This window comes from Fusarium odoratissimum, assembly GCF_000260195.1.
Source record: "Fusarium odoratissimum NRRL 54006 unplaced genomic scaffold supercont1.40, whole genome shotgun sequence".
Lineage (NCBI taxonomy): Eukaryota > Fungi > Ascomycota > Sordariomycetes > Hypocreales > Nectriaceae > Fusarium > Fusarium odoratissimum.
Genome location: NW_022158722.1, coordinates 161,179 through 179,235, shown reverse-complemented (window position 1 = coordinate 179,235; position 18,057 = coordinate 161,179). Strand labels below are relative to the sequence as shown.

Sequence of the window (18,057 nt, the reverse complement as noted above, 5' to 3'; positions counted from 1 at the left end):
GATGTCCAATTTTGGCAAAATGGGAGGTTGACACTTTGAATTGGCAACAGATCCAACGAATGAGATTTGTTGAATGGCCGCGTGGGTTGTTTCTGATAAGATATCCGGATAATCACAGCCCCTGCCTTGGATGATGTGACCAACAGGTCGGTATCGGAAGACAAAATCTAGCAATTCTGGAACCTTGCCTGAAGTAGCAGTCATATGCGCTGCATGGAGTCGGATGGCACCATATCTTCAGACGAGCTCGGCTTCAATGTCACCAGATTAATTCTAAATAAAGACAGGTAGAGTCTGGGAATTTGTCTTTTATACTGAAGTCTCCAAAGATTGATCAATAGTACTCGAGTCATGTTATACCCGGTAAGTCTAGATACTGATGTATAGCCTGAGACCTGTCAAAACGTGGAGCACTTCGAAACGGAGTAAGTTATTAAATGAACGAGCTGAGAGCACAAACAGAGAACTCGTGTGAGTGCCGTCAATTTGTATCTAAGTAACTGCTCGACCAAGCTGCCAGACTGGTTTGGAGATGCATACATAGAGTCCCGTAATCGTTGAAGCATGGTAGAGAGCGATATCTTAACAGAAAAGCCGAAACGTGAATTTACAAGTTCCCTCATGATGCTTCACATCTCGAAGCAAAGGTGGATCAAACCGACTACTTAAGCTCCACAACAGAGTCAACTGCGTTCCGAGCAGTCTCCTTGCAGTCGCAATCTGGAAGGACGTGTTCACTTTGTTGAAAACGTTTATGCAACCGAGCCTGGTCTCTAACTATACATCTTGTTAGCTGAAGACGTATCGAATGAGAATCTGAGAAGTTTTGCGAACTTACATAGTCGATAGTAGCTCCTGCGGTCGACATCAAACATAAGGTCAAGTATATCACTCTGTATATTCCTACTTGACTTGGCATAGATAGTCATGGCGTATTTCCAGTTATCTCGTGCATGAAGTCGGTATCCAATAGCGTCCTCCTCGATCGCTTCGCGGACTGTCCATTGCGGATATTCTAGATAGGTGCCATTCGAAGTACCGCCGAACATTTGATAGCGTGCCCATATCGCGTCGCCGTATCTGTTCTCTTGAAGAGCTACAATATAGTCACTCGTCCAAGGCTCGACGAGTCCCCATTCGGGGCGATCGCTTTGAGCTTCGGATATCGAAACATCGAGGAATAGGTTGCCGTCCCTGTCGCCATACTTGAAGGTGTCGGTCGAGCCCAAGCTGCTGCCAAAGGCCAGGACTAAGAAGGCTTTAAGGAAGATCAATACCATTTTGTTTATAGACTTGAGTTGCTCGAAGAAACAATGCGCATAAACTCTGGACGGTTCTGTCGAGAGAATGCTTGGAACGTGAACACTTGAGCTTGTTAAGAATGATTCAGGCGTAGATCTCGATTTAGGCAGCGACTGGTTAGTTGCATATCTGAGCTGATTTTGTTCGTGTTGGTTGTGAATTCGGATACTACGGCACGGTTATCTCGGCCCCATCGGTACTTTTCAACTATCTTTGCTACCAACAGCCATAACACCATGCACACGCATAGAGTATGAAGGTTGAGTGATAGATCAGTTATTACCATGATCAACTTTATATTACCATTGTATAGGCTGTTTTCATGACCGGAATATTGAAAGGGGTTGAAATGACTTGTTGGGAACAGAGGAATGGGCTCTAAGTTACATTATGCAAGGTGCTGTTGGTTGAGCATGAAATTAGAATCTAATTCGTCAGATCATGACGAAAGCAAGTAGAACCGTGCTATATACGAACTTCACCCAAAGCAAGGAGTCCAAGGACATTTGCTTCCACCGCTGTATTACGCAATACTGTGAACCTATGCATTGCCTGCATCGCAGGGTTCGATATGAGTTCCATATTAATATTTCATCTCTAGATATTGTCGATGGGGTCTAAATGCCCGAGGAATGTCTTAATGCATATTACTATCTGTGCAAATTTGGGTCACTGAGCTTCGCTAAAGTTAAGGACTTTTGAATAAACCAGGCTGCCTATGACTAGGAGCATGGTATTCCTTCCCCTTCAACTATGTGACGAATTGCGATGCGAAAATTAACCCAGGAAGCTAGACTAATGCGGATAGCAAAGAACCTGCTCTTCCTTTTCTATAATACAAACCCTCCTCAAAGGCTTGCGGCACAGCAAAAGCGGCAATTGCAAACACTACTCTGTGTCCGCATCTTGTTCAGCCAGCCGGGATAACCAACCACTGAGCCGAGACTATACATATCACAATAGGTGATAAAAAAGCAAAGTGTAACGCTGTTGTTAGAGAGATTCGGCAAAAATGCAAAACATACAACAGCGGGGATTCGCTGGTCGTCACCGACCCAACTACTGATCCGCCCCTTACAGGCTTGACTATGGGAGAGCGGACGGGATCCCGTATTTTCCTGCAGGTATGGTCGTATGTGCTATGGATGGCAACCAAACAAGATTATAGCTTACACCTCCAGCTTATCTCAACATTGGCGCTTAGCCCCTCTCCATTGCTTCCTAGTCAAGATCATGGTTCTGGATGCGCTTGTGGAGCGGGCCGCTCTATGGGTGATCAAATGGACTTGTATAGATGCTATAGATAGATATTATCCTTGTAATTATTCAAAAGCTGAGTAACGACACGATTACTATACATGTCTTCCATCACTCGCTACCCAGTGATAGACTTCTGAGCTACATCCCTAGCAAGCTGTCCAACTTTAGCCAAGAGGTCGACAACACTACCTGGCACAGTCTGGCCAGAGTATCCACTAGAAATCTCATTAGTGATGGTCTCGACTTCGTTGCAAACACGACCATCAATAAGTGCCATCTGGCAAAGTCTGAGAATGACCTCAGCAAGCCTATCCTTATCCCATGATTGGGCACCCGTGTCTCTGGCTCCATTCTTCATATCGTTCATGAGGAGTGTCAACTGTGTTGCTTTCTCCCTAAGCTCAGTGAATCCAGCCAGTAGTGCAGCGGATTGCTTGTTGAGCGCATCAGTTGTTGCCTGGGGGACCGGAAGTTGCTATGCCACTTGCTCAACAGCGGCACGTCTGGTGTTGAGTTCGTTCTGCTGGTTCACAACCTGCATGAGAGCGCTATGAGCATTCTGCAGTTGGTACTGCGCAGCATTCACTCTGTCTCTCGCTCCTTCAATTCTCCGCTGGTGGTTTTCCATCTCACCCGAAGCAGGCCCTAAAAACTGCAACTTGCATCAGTGCTAGCTTGCTTCGCAGATTGATCAATCTTACCGAGAACATCCCCCCAATCTGGTTACCGATATCAGGCACGTCATCGTGTGCTTGACGGAGAGCATTAGAAGCATCCTCCATCTGGCGAGAATATCTTTCAACATCTTGTTGATATTGCTCAGTTTGACGACGGCCATTCTCCCAATCCATTTTAGTTTGCTCTAACGAGGAGAGAGGACTTCGATGTAGTCCGTCGCATGTCTGGAGAGTGAAAAGCCTCTCTGTCGTCCCAATACCGATGGGAAAATATTCTCACGCCAGCTCCAGTGGCGCTGAATGCTCTCGGTGCTTGTGCTGTCGCTACTGGCTCTCAGAAGGCCAACACCACCTTTGCACCACCCAAAGAAGGGTTCAAGTACTTAAGGTATTTGTCATATTCTGATAGTAGAAGTCATAGGACGAAACCTAACTCGGTCCAGTGACTTTGCCGGAGTCAAGCTCCACACCAACCTCTCGAAGTGTGTCGACCTGGGTTGATTTGCCTTTATGGAGACCGAAAAACAGATAAGCAAGATCAATATGCTTTCTGAGACAGTCTATGGGAGAGTAAGTGCGAATACTATTGTTGATTCGTCTTTCTGACTTTCCTAGTTTGAAAATGTCCTTGAAACACTTTCTGACTTAGAAGGTGCTAGAAGGCTGGTTGGACGGGAGATGGAGTCTCGGAATTATGCATCTCTGGACTGCTTGAATTCCTCCAAGGAGATTGACGGCAAGTATAGAGACTGGATTAACCATGCTTGCGAGCTCCATCGGGCCTGTGTCGCAGCGGAACCAACTTCAGAAGACCAGCAAGTCTTGAAGGACATCGAATTAGCTGTTGCTGGGCGTCAATCGACTACCAGCAGCAGATTTTCACTAATCAGTTGGAGAAATCCTTGGAAGCAGCGAATGAGGCATTCAAAAGAGCTTCTGATGGGTTCCCCAAGGAGTGAGTACTGCGGGCGTCCAACCTTGAAAGACTTGAGCTAACGTATTCAGTTGGGATATCGTTGGTCGGCAGGTTGTCGAAAAGCTGGCAGACAGCTTGGCCACCGCTCTGAACCAAGCCATGCCTACTCCAAGCGCAAGTAAGCCCAAGGATGCAGATGATCCTGCCTACAGCCAGGTCATGCGTGACTTGATCTACTGGGAGCTACTCAGCACTGCATTTGTTGGCACCACCGATGGTATTGCTTGGGACAGGGCTGGCCAGGCTGCGACTTTCGCAGCGAAGATGCTTGCCCATTCGCAAAAGTCTTTTGGCGCTCTTGCATCTGGTTCAGAGTCTAGTCAACAGTACAAGTCTTTCTTGGGGTCAATTGCGAATGGGGTACGTCTCCCTAACCAAGTCTCCATTGGCAATTACTGACAGTCGAATAGAGCACTGTGCCAAGCCAGCGCGGTACTATGGATATTGAAACAGTACAGGTTCAAGCCAAGACCGCCCAAGCCCAGGCAGTCGTCGAATCCGCCAAGACAAGGCTACACGCAGCGTCTGAAGCACTGGCTGCCACCCGAGAGACCTACCAAAACTCCACTGGAATTCTGGTTGAGCAGCAAGAAAGACTGGATCATGTCAACGCCAAGATGGAGAGTCTCAAGAACTCTGCCCCGGAAATGGTATGCATTTGACTAGGCGATACCGGTATGTGAGCTGTTGGCTAAAAGATAATCTTAGAACGCGATCATGGGAATCCTGGTCCAGGCGATTGCGACGATGTTGAAGATCAAGACCGAGATTGTGAACCTCGTGCGATTCTTCAACGCCATCTCGGTCGCCGTTCGATTTGTCATGGAAAAATATGTCAACCCATATGTTGATACCATCAAGGCCGGCAATGATGGGGACAAAATTGGGCCGTATTCCATGCTGGACTTCCAACGAAGTTTAAGTTGACCTTCATATGTCACGAACCCTGCTAACTGTTCATCTAGTGTATCTTCAACAGCACTACCATCATCCGATCCTACTTCTCGACCTTTGCCGACTATGCTTCAATGTGGGTCCGGATGTCGCCAATGAGTATTTTCCCAATGCTGCGTATAGTCGAAGAACTCTCATCTTTTGGTGGCATGGGGATGGATCCGAGAATGATCAGTAGGAAAGCAAATGAGACACAAGAATTTTCTAGGAGGGCAACTGATGAAATTTCGAGGAAAGCGAAAGATGTAAGGAGCAAGATGAAATTCCTGCGCCCTTCCATGAAGCTGACATTCCTACAGGGACAATCGAAGACCATAAGGAACATGGGCACCAGGGTGTCTGAGACCAATGAGAAGAAGCAGACGCTACCTTCTGTCTCCCCTGAGATTGCCGCGGCCATATCTTCTGTCGTTGAGAACTCTAAGAGAGGTGCTCAGTAGGGTATACGAACTGAAGCAGACCAGAGTCTTTTGGTAAAGCCGCTCGCCAGAGGAAGCGAGTTTTAGCACTCTAGAAGACATGCGACTTCCAATGACTGACCTTGAGCAAAGTTCTGATGTTCTTCAATAGACAATCGTTTCTCTACTTGGTGAAATGAAGCTTGAGATGTTGGTTTGTCCTGTTTTGAGGAAGTGGCCTGTCGTTCAGGAGACGGCTATATGCATATACCAATAACCAGGCAATCTTAGAATAATGACATCTTCTATGATAACTGAACACCTGGAACTTGCCCATTCAAGAACTCCATCCATCACTCCAAGAATCTGTAGGGCTAGTTGGGCGTGACCCGAAAGCACGGTAGGCACCATACTCTCGAATCTTTTGTGGCGGTGGTTCTTGCTTTGGTGTTCCAATAGACTTCTCGAGTTCCGCCTTGTTAAGCCCAATGATCAGGACCCTTCCTGTCTGACATCCTACTGCCAGCGTGAACCCATGTACCTCATAAATACTATCCCGACATTCAGCAGGCAATCTGAGAAGATCCTTCCCACGGTATTGAACCCAGCATGTCTTGATATCAAAAGACAGCTCTGGATAAAATGGCATTTCAACAGCAGAGCGGCCCCAGCTCCATTCTGCAGGGAGTGGAGCTTCTCCCAAGTTTGTTTGTATAGATTCACCAATGCCGAGAATGCGAAAGTTACGTGATCCGGCTCCTAGTCCCGAGATCTCGTGAGTACACTTTTTGCTTTGCCATTCCCAAATATGGACGTCTCCAGAGAACAAAAGCCCTACAAGGTGACGGGTGAGGCTCAGTTCCGAACAAACACTTCCAGTAACTCTGGGGATGGAGATCTCCCTCAGTATGTTACCTGTTTCTGTTTGCCAAATTTGAAGAGTCTCTCCTAGAATGGCTGCTGTACAGAAGCCATCAATGGACATAGCAAGTGGTGACTTATCAACACGCATACCAAAACCAGGGAGTGACTTTGTCCAAAGACGCTTCGCAGTCGTCAAATCCCAAGCCCAGACACATGTTTCTGTCTCATGAACATCGAGCAAGGAGGCGATCACGATCTTCAGGTCCGGCGTGAACAATATCTTGAAAGCCTCGTACCCTGGGGTCGATAGCGCCTGTGTGAGTACGAACTTCCCCTCCTTCATATGCCAGATACAGAAGGCTTCTTTCCCTTGGGGGACGACTGCAACTCTCTGGGAGTCGGAAGAGGGAAACAAATAGACCTTTTGCGCAGGATGGCATGCATCCATAGCCAGAACCTCTTCACCATTCTCAATGTTCCATATTCGAGATGTCTGGGGTACTGGACTCAGGCCGACCATAGCGGAATCATGAGAAAAGAATGGGATTGGTGAACCTAGCAACGGATACTCAGGGTAAAGATACTTTCCCCAGTCGAGCTCTTGCAGACAAACACTAGTCGCCGTGCTCCAGACACGAACCTTCTTGTCTGCACTCAGAGTTGCAACCCGCGTTCCATCAGGCGAGATTCGCAGAGAAACTACCTTTCCGAAATCATGATGAAGGTTTGACTCATCGACTCCCTTCTTCCAATCCCATATCCTGATAGTTTGATCCACGGAGAACGAAGCCAAGACTGATGAGTCAGGCGAGAACAACATCGAAGTCACAAGTCCCGAGTGACCTTGCAGGATTCCAACAGACTCATCCGTAGCCCAGTTCCAAGTTACCATGGTGCAGTCCATTGAAGCTGAAGTCAGGAACTTCGAATCAGGCGAGAAGAGAAGTCTCTCAATGCCATCACCGAACCCAAACGACTCAGCAAGGGAGATACCCTTGACTATATCCCAGACTCGAACACTGTTGTCTTCTGATCCAGATGCGATAGCTTTCGAGTTAGGAGAGAAAGTAAGCATCTTTATTCTCTTTTTGTGGCCAGAGAACTGGTGTAGGCATTTCTGAGGAGCGTCACGGTCCCATATTCTGAAGGTCGAATGGTCAGAGAGGACGGCAATGTACTTCGAGTTGGGGGAGAAAGTAACTTCCTTGACGCGTCTCTGGTACCCAGTGAGCTCAATGATAGACTTCCCGGTGTTAACATCGCGAAGTTCGACTTTGTTGTCCCTGCTCCAAAACGCAATGGACTTCAAGTCAGGGGAGAACACTGCTGTACCCACAGCCCCTGGGCGCGGGGGCAGTTCATAAGTGCACCTCTTGGTCCCTACATCCCAGCATCGTACACCCATATCGCTAGACAGGGTGTATATAGATTTTGAATTAGGTGAGAATGCTATAGAGCTTATGGTGTCGGAAAACTCGGCACCGAGAGTAGCCAAGCATGAACCTGTTGTCAGGCTCCAGATGCAAATAACGCCACTGTTAGATGCTGTTGCAACAGTTCTGCCATCTGGCGACATCGCAGACGAACAGATAGGATTCTGCTGATCTTTGAACTCGTGAATGCACTCTCCCGTATCCCAATGCCATGCTCGGATTGATCTGTCGTTCGACGTCGATATGAGGAGCTTGGAATCTGGGCTGAAAGCTACTGCGTTCACAAGTTCTTTGTGCCCTTCGAGAACCTGAAGACATGAATTCCAATCAGCAGCTACGGAGGGCTTACTTGTTATCCATTTCGGCACTTGAGATATGACTGCCTTCCTGATCACACTGTTCTCGGGGTTGAATACTAATCCACAGTAGATCTGCAGTGGGTTTGAACTTATTACCGAGATGTTGGCTTGGAGGAACCGGAGGGCATCAGGAACGAAGCCTGCCAGGGAGTCATTTGGCATTTTCTGCTTCCAGTCAGTGTTTGCCGCCGTCTAACATGAGTCCCAAATACCTGAAGAACTGTTTTAACGCCTTTCAGAAGACCCGAGATCTGCCATGCCCGACCCATCAAGATCAAGGCTTCCATCCACATAAGGAGGCGGTTCTTGAAAAAGTCTTCTAGGCTCGATATGATATCATCATTCAGCCCCGCAAGCTGTAGGTGAAGACTCCAGTAAAGGCATGCATATTGCACTTCCGGTGGCAAGCAAGTAGTTACTTGTTTCCGAGTTATGTTGGCTGGCTTGGTTTCCGGAGAGCGTACTCCGCATATGTCGACCTTCAGACGAATTTTCATAGTTGCAAGGCAAACCTTGGTAAGATACCGCGACATCTCTTTTCCACTGATCCAGAATGGGTTCTGAACACGGTTCGAGCGGTCTAGGAGGTAGTCTCGGAAGGAAAGGTGCAGCATGCGCACAGGGCGATTGGGTGTCGTAGGGATGCTGAGAACAGAATGGAGATTGTCTAACAAGAGATCGATCTCATCGCGGGGTGTTCCGAGAAATCGCGACAGAGATGTAGTCGATAACGGGCTCGCAAGGCAGATGATTGTCCCAATAATACGGAAGAACCTTCGTAGGATATCCTTTCGTTCAGTCTCAGATGCGCCAGCAATGAGTTGATTGAGAGCAGGTGAATAGACCAGGCCCATCCTTGAGGTGTCTGACGTATTGTTCTGGGCAAGAAGCCTTAGCAATTGCTTATCAGGGCTACCCAGTTTCCGATCGCCAACGAAGCGACACATAGTAGCTGCAAAGATAAACAGAGGTGCGGCCCTCTTTGCCAGGATCCCGATGTCCTTGCTCTCAGGCCAATTAGGATCTATCCTCCGGTCTTCTGCCACAGAGGCATTCCATTCTTTCCTGATCTTTGACATATCATGCCGAAGGTAGGTGGCGATATCCTGCTCAACCACGTTCTGTGGCATCTGATGAAGAATGCAGTTCTGAAACGCTCCTTCAACAGCAGAGAACCCAAGACGGACAGGAAGCTCTGGACGACTTGTAATGAGAACACGGATCTTGGGTTTCTGTATAATGGCAGTTTGGGAGAGCAAATCGACCAGGAGCTTGATATCCTCGGCTTTCTCGCACTCATCCAGCGCATCGATAACGATTGTAATGGTACAACTGTCGGGTAGGCTTTTGGCACTTGCCACTATTGGATCGATGATCAGGCGTTTAAATTGTACTTGAGATGTTTTCTCAAAGATACCGGTGTCATTGCTGATCATTTCCACCAGATGCGCTGTATACGCTGGCTGGTTGGCAGCCAAATGTCGAGCCAAAGTGGTGAAGAACTTGGTCAAGCTTCCGCGATCTGTCTCACCCTGTTTGAAGAAGAAGGTTGCTCCAAGTTTATCCTTCCTCTGAGCTGATGCAGCGACTGTGCGTGATATGGTCGATTTGCCAGTCCCAGCCATGCCATTCAACCAGAAGATGGTCTTTGCGTTTTCATCTTCGATCCATGCTGCTATCTGAGCGAGGAGCGCCACGCGTGTGTTCTTCAAGCAGCCAGGATTATGCTGCTCAGCCTGTGAGTCGAACGCCGCGCCTTCGGCCAGGGGCAGGCTTTCTATCGCTGCTTTGCGTTGCGCGAGTTTTGCTTGAAGGTTTACATCGAGCAAAATATCACTAGCAATGTATTAGATGTGTCGCGAGGAGTTCTAGGTGGATACACTTACGCAATATCGATTTGGAGTACCTGGTGGATAATCTGCGTGCACTTCTCAATCGCTTGTATATCATCCTCAATACCTTGTTTCTTCAGTGGCCAGAGAATTCTGGCAACTTTGCCGCTCTTGCAAAGCTTGTCCTCGAGGTTTTTCATGGATTTCTTCCCATTTTCTGTTGTGTTCTGAAGCTCTCGTGAGGCTTCAAGCCTTTCTCCTCTGGGTGTCTTGATGATTTGCCTAACCTTCTCAGCTACTAACTTGAGGCCAGAGACAGCCGAAAGCAGTCTTTTGCGCTCCTCCTTCTCGTTCTTGAACTCGTCGGCATAGTCGTAGCACCATTTTATCACTTTGATAGACGTGTCAATGATGGATATAATATTGACGGCGGAACTCAGACCGTCCATTTTGAATGTTCATGTTTGGGTCAGTTCTTGGCACGGCTGGGCGAAGATCCCCGTGCGGGGATGAAGCTATTTTGGCTTGCATGGCGGTAGGCCTAGACCTTCAGCTGAACATTTGGATGAAGTCCACGTGATGAGGCTGGCGTTTGGTGAGACTTTAGTGAGATCTGCGGATATATCGGCCGACGGCGAACTGCGTGGTTGACTTCAGCAGGGTAAAGGCACCATCAGCCAAACAATGGGGAAAGGGTGATGTCTATAATGGATATGGACATAAGGAGTTGTTGATACTATTAAATATTTGAAGGTTGTGATTTGACCCGGCGTAAGTTGGAACGATTTCCTTTTCTAGAAGGATTATCCGAGCTCTTCAAAGCCCCGAGTACTGTACGGGACCCGATAAACTCGGAGCCGTGTCGCTTCTTTATCGCCGGCAATCTCGGGTCCCGGTGCTCCCCCACGTGAGGATCTTACGCCTCCACCAATTCCAGGTTGTCTAATCTGCTGAATGCACTGTAACTTGGGCTATCATTTGATATGACAAGTTGACAATGGAAAGGGCGCTCAAATGCGGGGTTTAGCGGTTGGATATCGTCGGCTCGGCCTGCCAATAGCGGCATAGGATAAGCCGACGGGCGATACTGACCCCAACCCCACATGACTTGAATGACTTGGAGAATGTAATCAGTTGACATTCTCTTAACTTATCCCTTCTTTCTTTCATCCTTCTCCTTTAATCTTACAGACTATAGTATGTGCCCCTTTTTCCTAGCACCCTTAATCAACTACACCACTAACAACTGATAAGATCAACTTGAACATCATGGCAACTTATAAAGAAACAGTATCAGCTGCCTTACAACAGCGCGATATCGGCCTTGACAAGGTCGAACCAAAGCTACAGGGCATCCCCGATGAGCTTCCTCTTAGCTCTCAAAGCCTTCCTCAAGGTGTCTTGACTGCACGTGAGATTGAGATCACAGAAAAGTATTCAGTGATCGAGTTGCTCGATGTCCTCCGTAAGCGAGAGATCAAGGTTGAGGAGGTGACACGTGCATTCTTGCGGAGAGCGGCACTCGCTCAGATTGCTGTAAGTCATGACCCACTTACACCCAGACACTATGCTAACGACTCGAGTAGACCAACTGTTTAGTTGAACTTATGTGGGATCAAGCCATTGAGCGAGCCAAGTACCTCGACTCGCTACCGGAACCTAAGGGGAAGCTCTTCGGTCTTCCCATTTCCACTAAGGAGCATCACGGAATGGTTGGGGATAACGTCTCAACTCATGCCTCATTCGTTGCATGGATTGGCAAAGCCCACGGCTCCAACCTTCTCTATGACCACTTGTATGACGAAGGCTGCGTCTTCTACGTGCGGACTACTCAACCTCAAACTATCATGCATCTTGAGACCATCAGCAACATCTATGGGCGGACAGTCAACCCTTACAACCGTGATTTGACGGCTGGTGGCAGCAGTGGTGGTGAGGGAGCTTTGCTCGGCTTCCGTGGAAGCATCTTGGTAAGTGTAATTTTGTCTGTGATCTGAGCTTTCGACTGACCTGAATAGGGTGTTGGTGGTGATATTGGTGGTAGTGTCCGTTGCCCAGCTGCCCACAACGGAATCTATGCCTTCAAGTGAGTTATCGTGGTAGCCATGCTCAGAGGTATCTTTGCTAAACCCTAATAGGCCAACTCTCAAGCGAATCTCAGTCATGGGCGCGCGATCGATCATGGTCGGCAAAGAGACCGTTTCCTCGACACCTGGACCGATGACGGTTGACCGCGAGTCCCTCGAACTCTTCATGGAAATTGCCTTGTCAAAGAAGCCATGGCTCATTGATCCTTCCCTTACAGCCAAGCCATGGACTCCTTTCAAATTCGACAGACCTCTGAAGGTTGCGGTTCAGTGGTGGGACGGTGTTGTCCAGCCCCATCCTCCCATGACAAGAGCTCTGAAGGAGGTTGCGGAAGCTTGTCGCAAAGCTGGTATGGAAGTTGTAGACTGGGACTGTGAGCCTTTGGATCACAAGAAGGGATGGGAGATTCTATCAGCATTGTACTGGCCCGATGGAGGCAAGGAGGCTCTTGAGCTCATGGAGGCCGCTGGGGAGCCTGTACTTCCATTGACAAAGTTCATTATTCAGGAGCAACCCAGCGTGAAGGATTTGACGATGCATGAGCTTTGGGAGGTAAGTTTACTTGGCATGATTGGTCGGACAGTACTGACTGCTTCCTAGCTGTGCACCAAGCGCGATGATTACCGGGCAGCATATGCTCGCGCTTGGTCATACACAAGCAAGAACGACGGAAGAGAGGTTGATGTGATTCTGTGCCCGCCATTCCCTGGAGCAGCAGCACCTCATGATCAATCACGGTACTGGGGCTACACTTCACACTGGAACCTGCTTGACTAGTAAGTTGCCCTCGTGATGTTCCGCCAAATTCTGCTGACAGTGAGCTCCAGCCCCGCTGCAGTCTTCCCAGTAACAACAGTCGATCCTGAGAAGGACCCCAAGGATCTAAACTATGTCCCCAAGAATGAGGACGACAAGTTCAACTATGACTTGTACAGCCCCGAGAAATACGCCAACATGCCTATCAACCTGCAAATTGTTGCACGAAGGCAGTATGATGAGAAGGTACTTGCTGCGCTCAAAGAGATTGAGCACGCAATGGGTAGAAAGTGATTGGATGCTGGTTGTCTACATGGCTTGTCTTAGAGGCGGCTGGCCTAAAACTCCGCAACTCCGCCACCCTAGAGTCGGGGAAACCATTACCCCGATAATGATTGAGAGGAACTCTGCGTTGTGGAAAGTAACGACGTGATATCAATTCGATAGTTGGGACATACACCATAGATCATATAAAAGACTCAAGACTTCTGAATTATGTATACTCTGGATTATCCTTTTCGCTAAGCATTGAGCTCCTAGTAACGCCACCTCCAGTGATTAGATGTTTATACCCATGTGCTTCAATATAATTGAACCAATGACCTAGGGTTGTTTGTATATCCTTTTCTGTTTCCCCTACAAATTCCCACAAAGTCATCTGCCCAATTATTCGACGCAAAAAGGTTCGGAGAATGGTGATGTCCCGAATGCAACATCGGGCTTCATTGATCCAATCACAAGGCGTGAAAAAGATCGCTGACACTTAGGAATGATGACCAACCATTGGAAGCGGTGAGACTGGTTGGCCGTGTTATGCGAGTGCGCAGTCGAAGTCTATTACATGGCGGGAAGGGCAATAAAAGTCTTCGGAGGAAATGTATTATATAAATAAATTCAGCCGGCTACACCAGTTTCACTACTTATCACCAACTCTCTCTTTGTTTTGCCAATACCCCTTGACTTGAGAATCGCGTAACACAAACACTTTACCATGTCTGACAAGCGCACCATCTTGATAACAGGCTGCTCGGACGGCAGTCTTGGTTCTGCCCTGGCACTGGCAATGAAAGATCGTGGATGGCGTGTCTTCCCCTCCGGGCGTAACCTAGCGAAGTTGAGTAAGGTCAAGGAAGCCGGCCTCGAATGCATCGAAATGGATGTTGGCTCGGATGAATCCGTCTCAGCAGCCGTTGAGAGAGTCAAGCAAATTACTGGCGGCTCACTGGACGCGTTACTCAACAATGCTGGCACCGGCTACAGCATGCCTATTATCCATGTAGACATCGCCAAGAGTCACGGACTCTTCGAACTCAACGTCTTCTCTATCATCAGAGTCACCCAAGCCTTTTTTCCTCTCCTTCTCAAGTCTACCCACGGCGCTTTACTTATCAACAACACCTCCGCATCTGGCCTTCTCGGAGCTGGTATCCCATTCCAAGGAACTTATGCAGCATCCAAAGCTGCTGCAGCCAGTGTGACTGAGAGTTTGAGAGTCGAACTCGCGCCCTTTGGCATACGGGCGATCAACCTGTTCACAGGTGGTGTCAAGTCTACTTTCCACAACAATTCACCTGATGCTGAGCTTCCCAAGGACTCGATATACAACATCGCCAAGGAGGCTATCGAATCTACCATGAATGGCAATGAAGCAGGGATGAACAAACCTGATGCGACGACCTGGGCGAAACAGGTCGCTGAAGATTTGAGTCAACGTAAACCACCTTATCTGATCTTTCGAGGCGGTAGTGCTGGTTTGGCTCGCCTAGGCACTCTATTTCCGACGGGTACCTTCGACTCGACTGTCAAACAGCTTGGTGGCATAGACGTGTTGGAGAGAAAGCTGAAAGAGGCAAAGTCGACCCCTAAGCCTCAGTGATCGGATGAAATGGGAGGAGGATGGTGGAATTAATAGTGCTTTTCTTAATTTATATGTTCGGACCATGTGTCATCTAATGTCGTGCCAGACGTCGCATTGTGAGCGGTGATTCACGTGATGTGCGATGGTGACATAGATGTTGTACATGACGAATATGATGAATGATCTCGGCATATGGCGTGTTGCGATAAGGAATATGAACTTGATCAATAGTTGCTTCGGTTAAATAGGCTCTGGATATTTAAACTTCTTAAAATAATAATATTATCGATTTCGGAAATTCATTATGGGAGACTATAACATCAAGTCTGTTGCGGTTGTTGGAGCCGGAGCTGCCGGTAATTCTTAAAGCTTTCACCCCGCTTGACGACCTATGGAAGAACTAATCATTCCTGTTTTGATAGGCGCCATTTCCGCGGCAGCTCTGAAGGCAGAGAATTACTTCGACCGTATTCGAGTGTTTGAACGGAGAGAAACACCTGGGGGTACTTGGTAAGGATACAGTAATCGGAAAGCAAAGACCTTAGACTCATCATATTAGGATTTACGATGCCGATCCACAAGTCGCTCCTATACAGCCTGGTGGTTTCCCAGCAGATATTGATAAGCCACTGGCGATTCCAGAGAACCTGCCAACCGTGACGCCTCCAAACCAGCAGGAGAGATACGCCCATACGCCAATCTATCAGAATCTCACGTAAGTCACTCACTCGATCATTCGGATCCTAAGTTGCTGAAAAGAAAAAGAACTAATGTGCCTCAAATCGCGATGTCATTCTCGGATCAGCCGTTCTCCTATGGTCCTTTCGTTCCCCATTATGTTCCTCGCCAGTACATCGAAACATATTTCTCCACACAAAAGACTGACGAGTATTTGTCTCTCAACACTACAGTAGAAGATGTCTCCCAGCTACCTGCTGCTACTAAGGGAGGACTGAAGCCGTGGAGGTTAACGTTGCGGAAATATGACTCTCTACGTCACCTCGACGTATGGTGGCAGGAGGACTTTGACGCCGTCATACTCGCCAACGGGCACTATGCTATTCCCTGGGTAAGTACTTTGACCTCCGGCAAGGCAATTTCCTGATGACAGTCGTGATTAGGTTCCCAATGTCCAAGGCTTGGAGGCATACACAGAGAAATTCCCTGGCAAAGTGATACACTCCAAATTCTATCGATCACCTTGGATATACGCCAACAAAAGAGTCCTTGTTATTGGAAACTCGGCCTCTGGTCATGATATAGCAGTGGATCTTCTACAGTCTGTTCACCAACCGCTCTACCAGTCACGGCGATCGCGAGGGAGGTTGGATGGCGATGAACCTCCCCTCGGAATGGAGTGGAAGACAGTTATCAAAGAGTATCGACTGGATGGTACAATCGTGTTCGACGATGGCAGCGAACTCAAAGACATTGATCACGTCATTTACTGTACAGGATATCTTCCATCTTATCCATTTTGGAACAGCAAAGTGAACGGCCGTCCACTATTCGACTACAAGAACAGAAAGCTTATCAACAACTACTGGCATACCTTCTTCCAGGATATTCCCAACTTGGCAGTCGTCGGCATGCCTCGCGTCTTGACATTTCGAAGCTTCGAATACCAAGCCATCGCACTTGCACGACTCTTCTCCGGGAGAAACTCTATTTCTCTTCCACCAAAGGATGAACAAAAGAAATGGGAACTTGACAGAGAGAAGCTTTGTAGACAGCAAGGACGAAAGTTTCACGAGATAGAGTGGGAGACTGGTGAGACGTTCAAGTGGTTGGAGGGGTTCTTCCAGATCGCGGGCCTGGGAACATTGTCTGGGGAAGGCAGAATACCTCCTGTCTTGAGCAAAGATATTATATGGGCTATTGAACATGTGAGGAAGTACCCAGAGCCAGGTAGGGACGATCACGACAAGAGCAGAGAAGGGTCTGAATCTGAACATGATGGTTGGGAGTTGGTTGAAAGCACGCATAAGGATCTCTTGTCCTTCATCTAGATAAAGAATTTGTCAAATATACAAGTGAGACCATTATACTCCTTCACGAAGGAACATTCCATCGTCTCTCCCCTTCAAAATCATGCGGTGAATAATACAACTCTCGGACTGTATTCTTCTCCCTGTGAGCCACTCTTCGGCGCTCCCTTTGAAACGGAAGCTCATTTAGGTTGTTTTCATTACCAGGTCCGTTCTCATAGGCAAACGCATCCATCCACGCTAGGTCAGCCTGGGCCTCGCGGTGACTGATCTTGATCTTAAGGGCAAGACTCTCGAGAAGACCGCTATTCCACAGCACTGCCTTTCTCGTCTTTTTTCCAAATATAACAGCCGGGAGTAACCTGATGCCGTTCTCAGGGTCCCATTTCGATCGCAAGCTATGGTAATGTTTCCAGTCCTTCTCGAGGCTGTTCTTGAACCTCAGTGCGCTTTTGCGATAGAAGCCCTCCTCACGAAGCACAGGATCACCGATTGCCATAGAGGCATGGGATTTGTAGGCTGATGCGAGATATGTGATCAACTTCTTGTCGTTAAGCGGGACAACGGCTGAGTCTGATTCCGTGCAGGGATAATAGTCTGGATCGTCGCCTTTGCTGTAGTGGATGGGTATGCCAACAATCCCAAGGTATACGGTTTTGATACCTTTGTACTCGGGATCTTGGGTAAGGCACTTTTGCAAGGCTTCGAGTCCCTGTCTTGTAGGCACCGTGGAAGCAATAGCCTGGATGTTGCTTGGTAAATTGGTGATGCGTCCACACGTCAGTGCAGCGATCGGTACGTGCAGAGTTGTGAAGCTATTGTCAACCCAAACGGAATGGTATCTCTTTTCGAACAGTCCTCGAAGTCTTTCGCAGAATACTCGATATTTCTTGTTCTTGACAGTCATATACGATCCGCTCTTCATTGCCACAGCACGAGCATCGTAGCATGCCTCCAATAGGGGCAGAGGTCCATCTGCGCCGTCTGATTTTTCCAACCGCAAACCATGTAAGAAGGCGGAGCGGAAAATCTTGTAGGCTGCATGTGTGTCTTTTTTCTTTGGAAGAGCTTCTTCCCAAATCATTAGGCAAAGCTCCGGTGGTAGTTTGTTGAAGCTCTCAAAGTCATTTGACATGGATTGGCCCATGATGGCAAAAGCTGATAGCTAAATGTATAGTGCTACGAATGGAGGCCAGGTGCTGCTGTAAGAATGGCGGAGGAGCTGTAATAAGGTTAGATGCGACGTTTGTGTGATGATGGAACAAGAGACACTAAACTGGCGTTCAGGAGAGAGAAGGGGGGAGGGGGGGGG

General features: G+C 48.1%; 8 protein-coding genes and 1 non-coding gene across 9 annotated transcripts; 4 read left to right on the top strand and 5 right to left on the bottom strand.

The window, feature by feature from the left end:
- Window positions 1-435: 435 nt before the first annotated feature.
- FOIG_14359 (uncharacterized protein) lies at window positions 436-1,319 on the bottom strand. Its single transcript, XM_031215583.1, has 2 exons — window positions 839-1,319; window positions 436-777 (listed from the first exon to the last, which is right to left on the bottom strand). The coding sequence occupies exons 1-2, from the start codon at window positions 1,278-1,280 to the stop codon at window positions 662-664; spliced, it is 558 nt and encodes a 185-aa protein (XP_031054708.1). The 5' UTR covers window positions 1,281-1,319; the 3' UTR covers window positions 436-661.
- Window positions 1,320-2,320: 1,001 nt separating this feature from the next.
- FOIG_14358 lies at window positions 2,321-2,436 on the bottom strand. The gene has a single exon (XR_004093462.1). It is a non-coding gene; the product is annotated as a 5S ribosomal RNA (ribosomal RNA).
- Window positions 2,437-2,677: 241 nt separating this feature from the next.
- On the bottom strand, window positions 2,678-3,413 carry FOIG_14357 (uncharacterized protein; the record flags this gene model as incomplete). Its single annotated transcript, XM_031215582.1, has 3 exons — window positions 2,678-2,995; window positions 3,047-3,214; window positions 3,264-3,413. 3 exons carry the CDS (start codon window positions 3,411-3,413, stop codon window positions 2,678-2,680), a joined length of 636 nt encoding a protein of 211 aa, XP_031054707.1.
- Window positions 3,414-3,782: 369 nt separating this feature from the next.
- On the top strand, window positions 3,783-5,609 carry FOIG_14356 (uncharacterized protein; the record flags this gene model as incomplete). Its single annotated transcript, XM_031215581.1, has 8 exons — window positions 3,783-3,809; window positions 3,855-4,198; window positions 4,245-4,593; window positions 4,626-4,865; window positions 4,924-5,137; window positions 5,181-5,343; window positions 5,402-5,414; window positions 5,469-5,609. 8 exons carry the CDS (start codon window positions 3,783-3,785, stop codon window positions 5,607-5,609), a joined length of 1,491 nt encoding a protein of 496 aa, XP_031054706.1.
- On the bottom strand, window positions 5,016-10,653 carry FOIG_14355 (uncharacterized protein). The gene is made up of 3 exons (XM_031215580.1): window positions 10,110-10,653; window positions 8,436-10,059; window positions 5,016-8,388 (listed from the first exon to the last, which is right to left on the bottom strand). Exons 1-3 carry the CDS (start codon window positions 10,502-10,504, stop codon window positions 5,905-5,907), a joined length of 4,503 nt encoding a protein of 1,500 aa, XP_031054705.1. The 5' UTR covers window positions 10,505-10,653; the 3' UTR covers window positions 5,016-5,904.
- Window positions 10,654-11,200: 547 nt separating this feature from the next.
- Window positions 11,201-13,417, top strand: FOIG_14354 (uncharacterized protein). The gene is made up of 7 exons (XM_031215579.1): window positions 11,201-11,252; window positions 11,310-11,591; window positions 11,642-12,025; window positions 12,074-12,141; window positions 12,194-12,695; window positions 12,744-12,919; window positions 12,971-13,417. Exons 2-7 carry the CDS (start codon window positions 11,325-11,327, stop codon window positions 13,191-13,193), a joined length of 1,620 nt encoding a protein of 539 aa, XP_031054704.1. The 5' UTR covers window positions 11,201-11,252; window positions 11,310-11,324; the 3' UTR covers window positions 13,194-13,417.
- A 335-nt stretch (window positions 13,418-13,752) lies between these two features.
- FOIG_14353 (uncharacterized protein) lies at window positions 13,753-14,957 on the top strand. The gene has a single exon (XM_031215578.1). The coding sequence runs from the start codon at window positions 13,891-13,893 to the stop codon at window positions 14,773-14,775; it is 885 nt and encodes a 294-aa protein (XP_031054703.1). The 5' UTR covers window positions 13,753-13,890; the 3' UTR covers window positions 14,776-14,957.
- A 96-nt stretch (window positions 14,958-15,053) lies between these two features.
- FOIG_14352 (uncharacterized protein) lies at window positions 15,054-16,799 on the top strand. The gene is made up of 5 exons (XM_031215577.1): window positions 15,054-15,113; window positions 15,180-15,267; window positions 15,317-15,472; window positions 15,523-15,826; window positions 15,879-16,799. The coding sequence occupies exons 1-5, from the start codon at window positions 15,062-15,064 to the stop codon at window positions 16,764-16,766; spliced, it is 1,488 nt and encodes a 495-aa protein (XP_031054702.1). The 5' UTR covers window positions 15,054-15,061; the 3' UTR covers window positions 16,767-16,799.
- Window positions 16,800-16,809: 10 nt separating this feature from the next.
- On the bottom strand, window positions 16,810-17,892 carry FOIG_14351 (uncharacterized protein; the record flags this gene model as incomplete). Its single annotated transcript, XM_031215576.1, has 1 exon — window positions 16,810-17,892. One exon carries the CDS (start codon window positions 17,890-17,892, stop codon window positions 16,810-16,812), a length of 1,083 nt encoding a protein of 360 aa, XP_031054701.1.
- Between the last annotated feature and the right edge of the window lie 165 nt (window positions 17,893-18,057).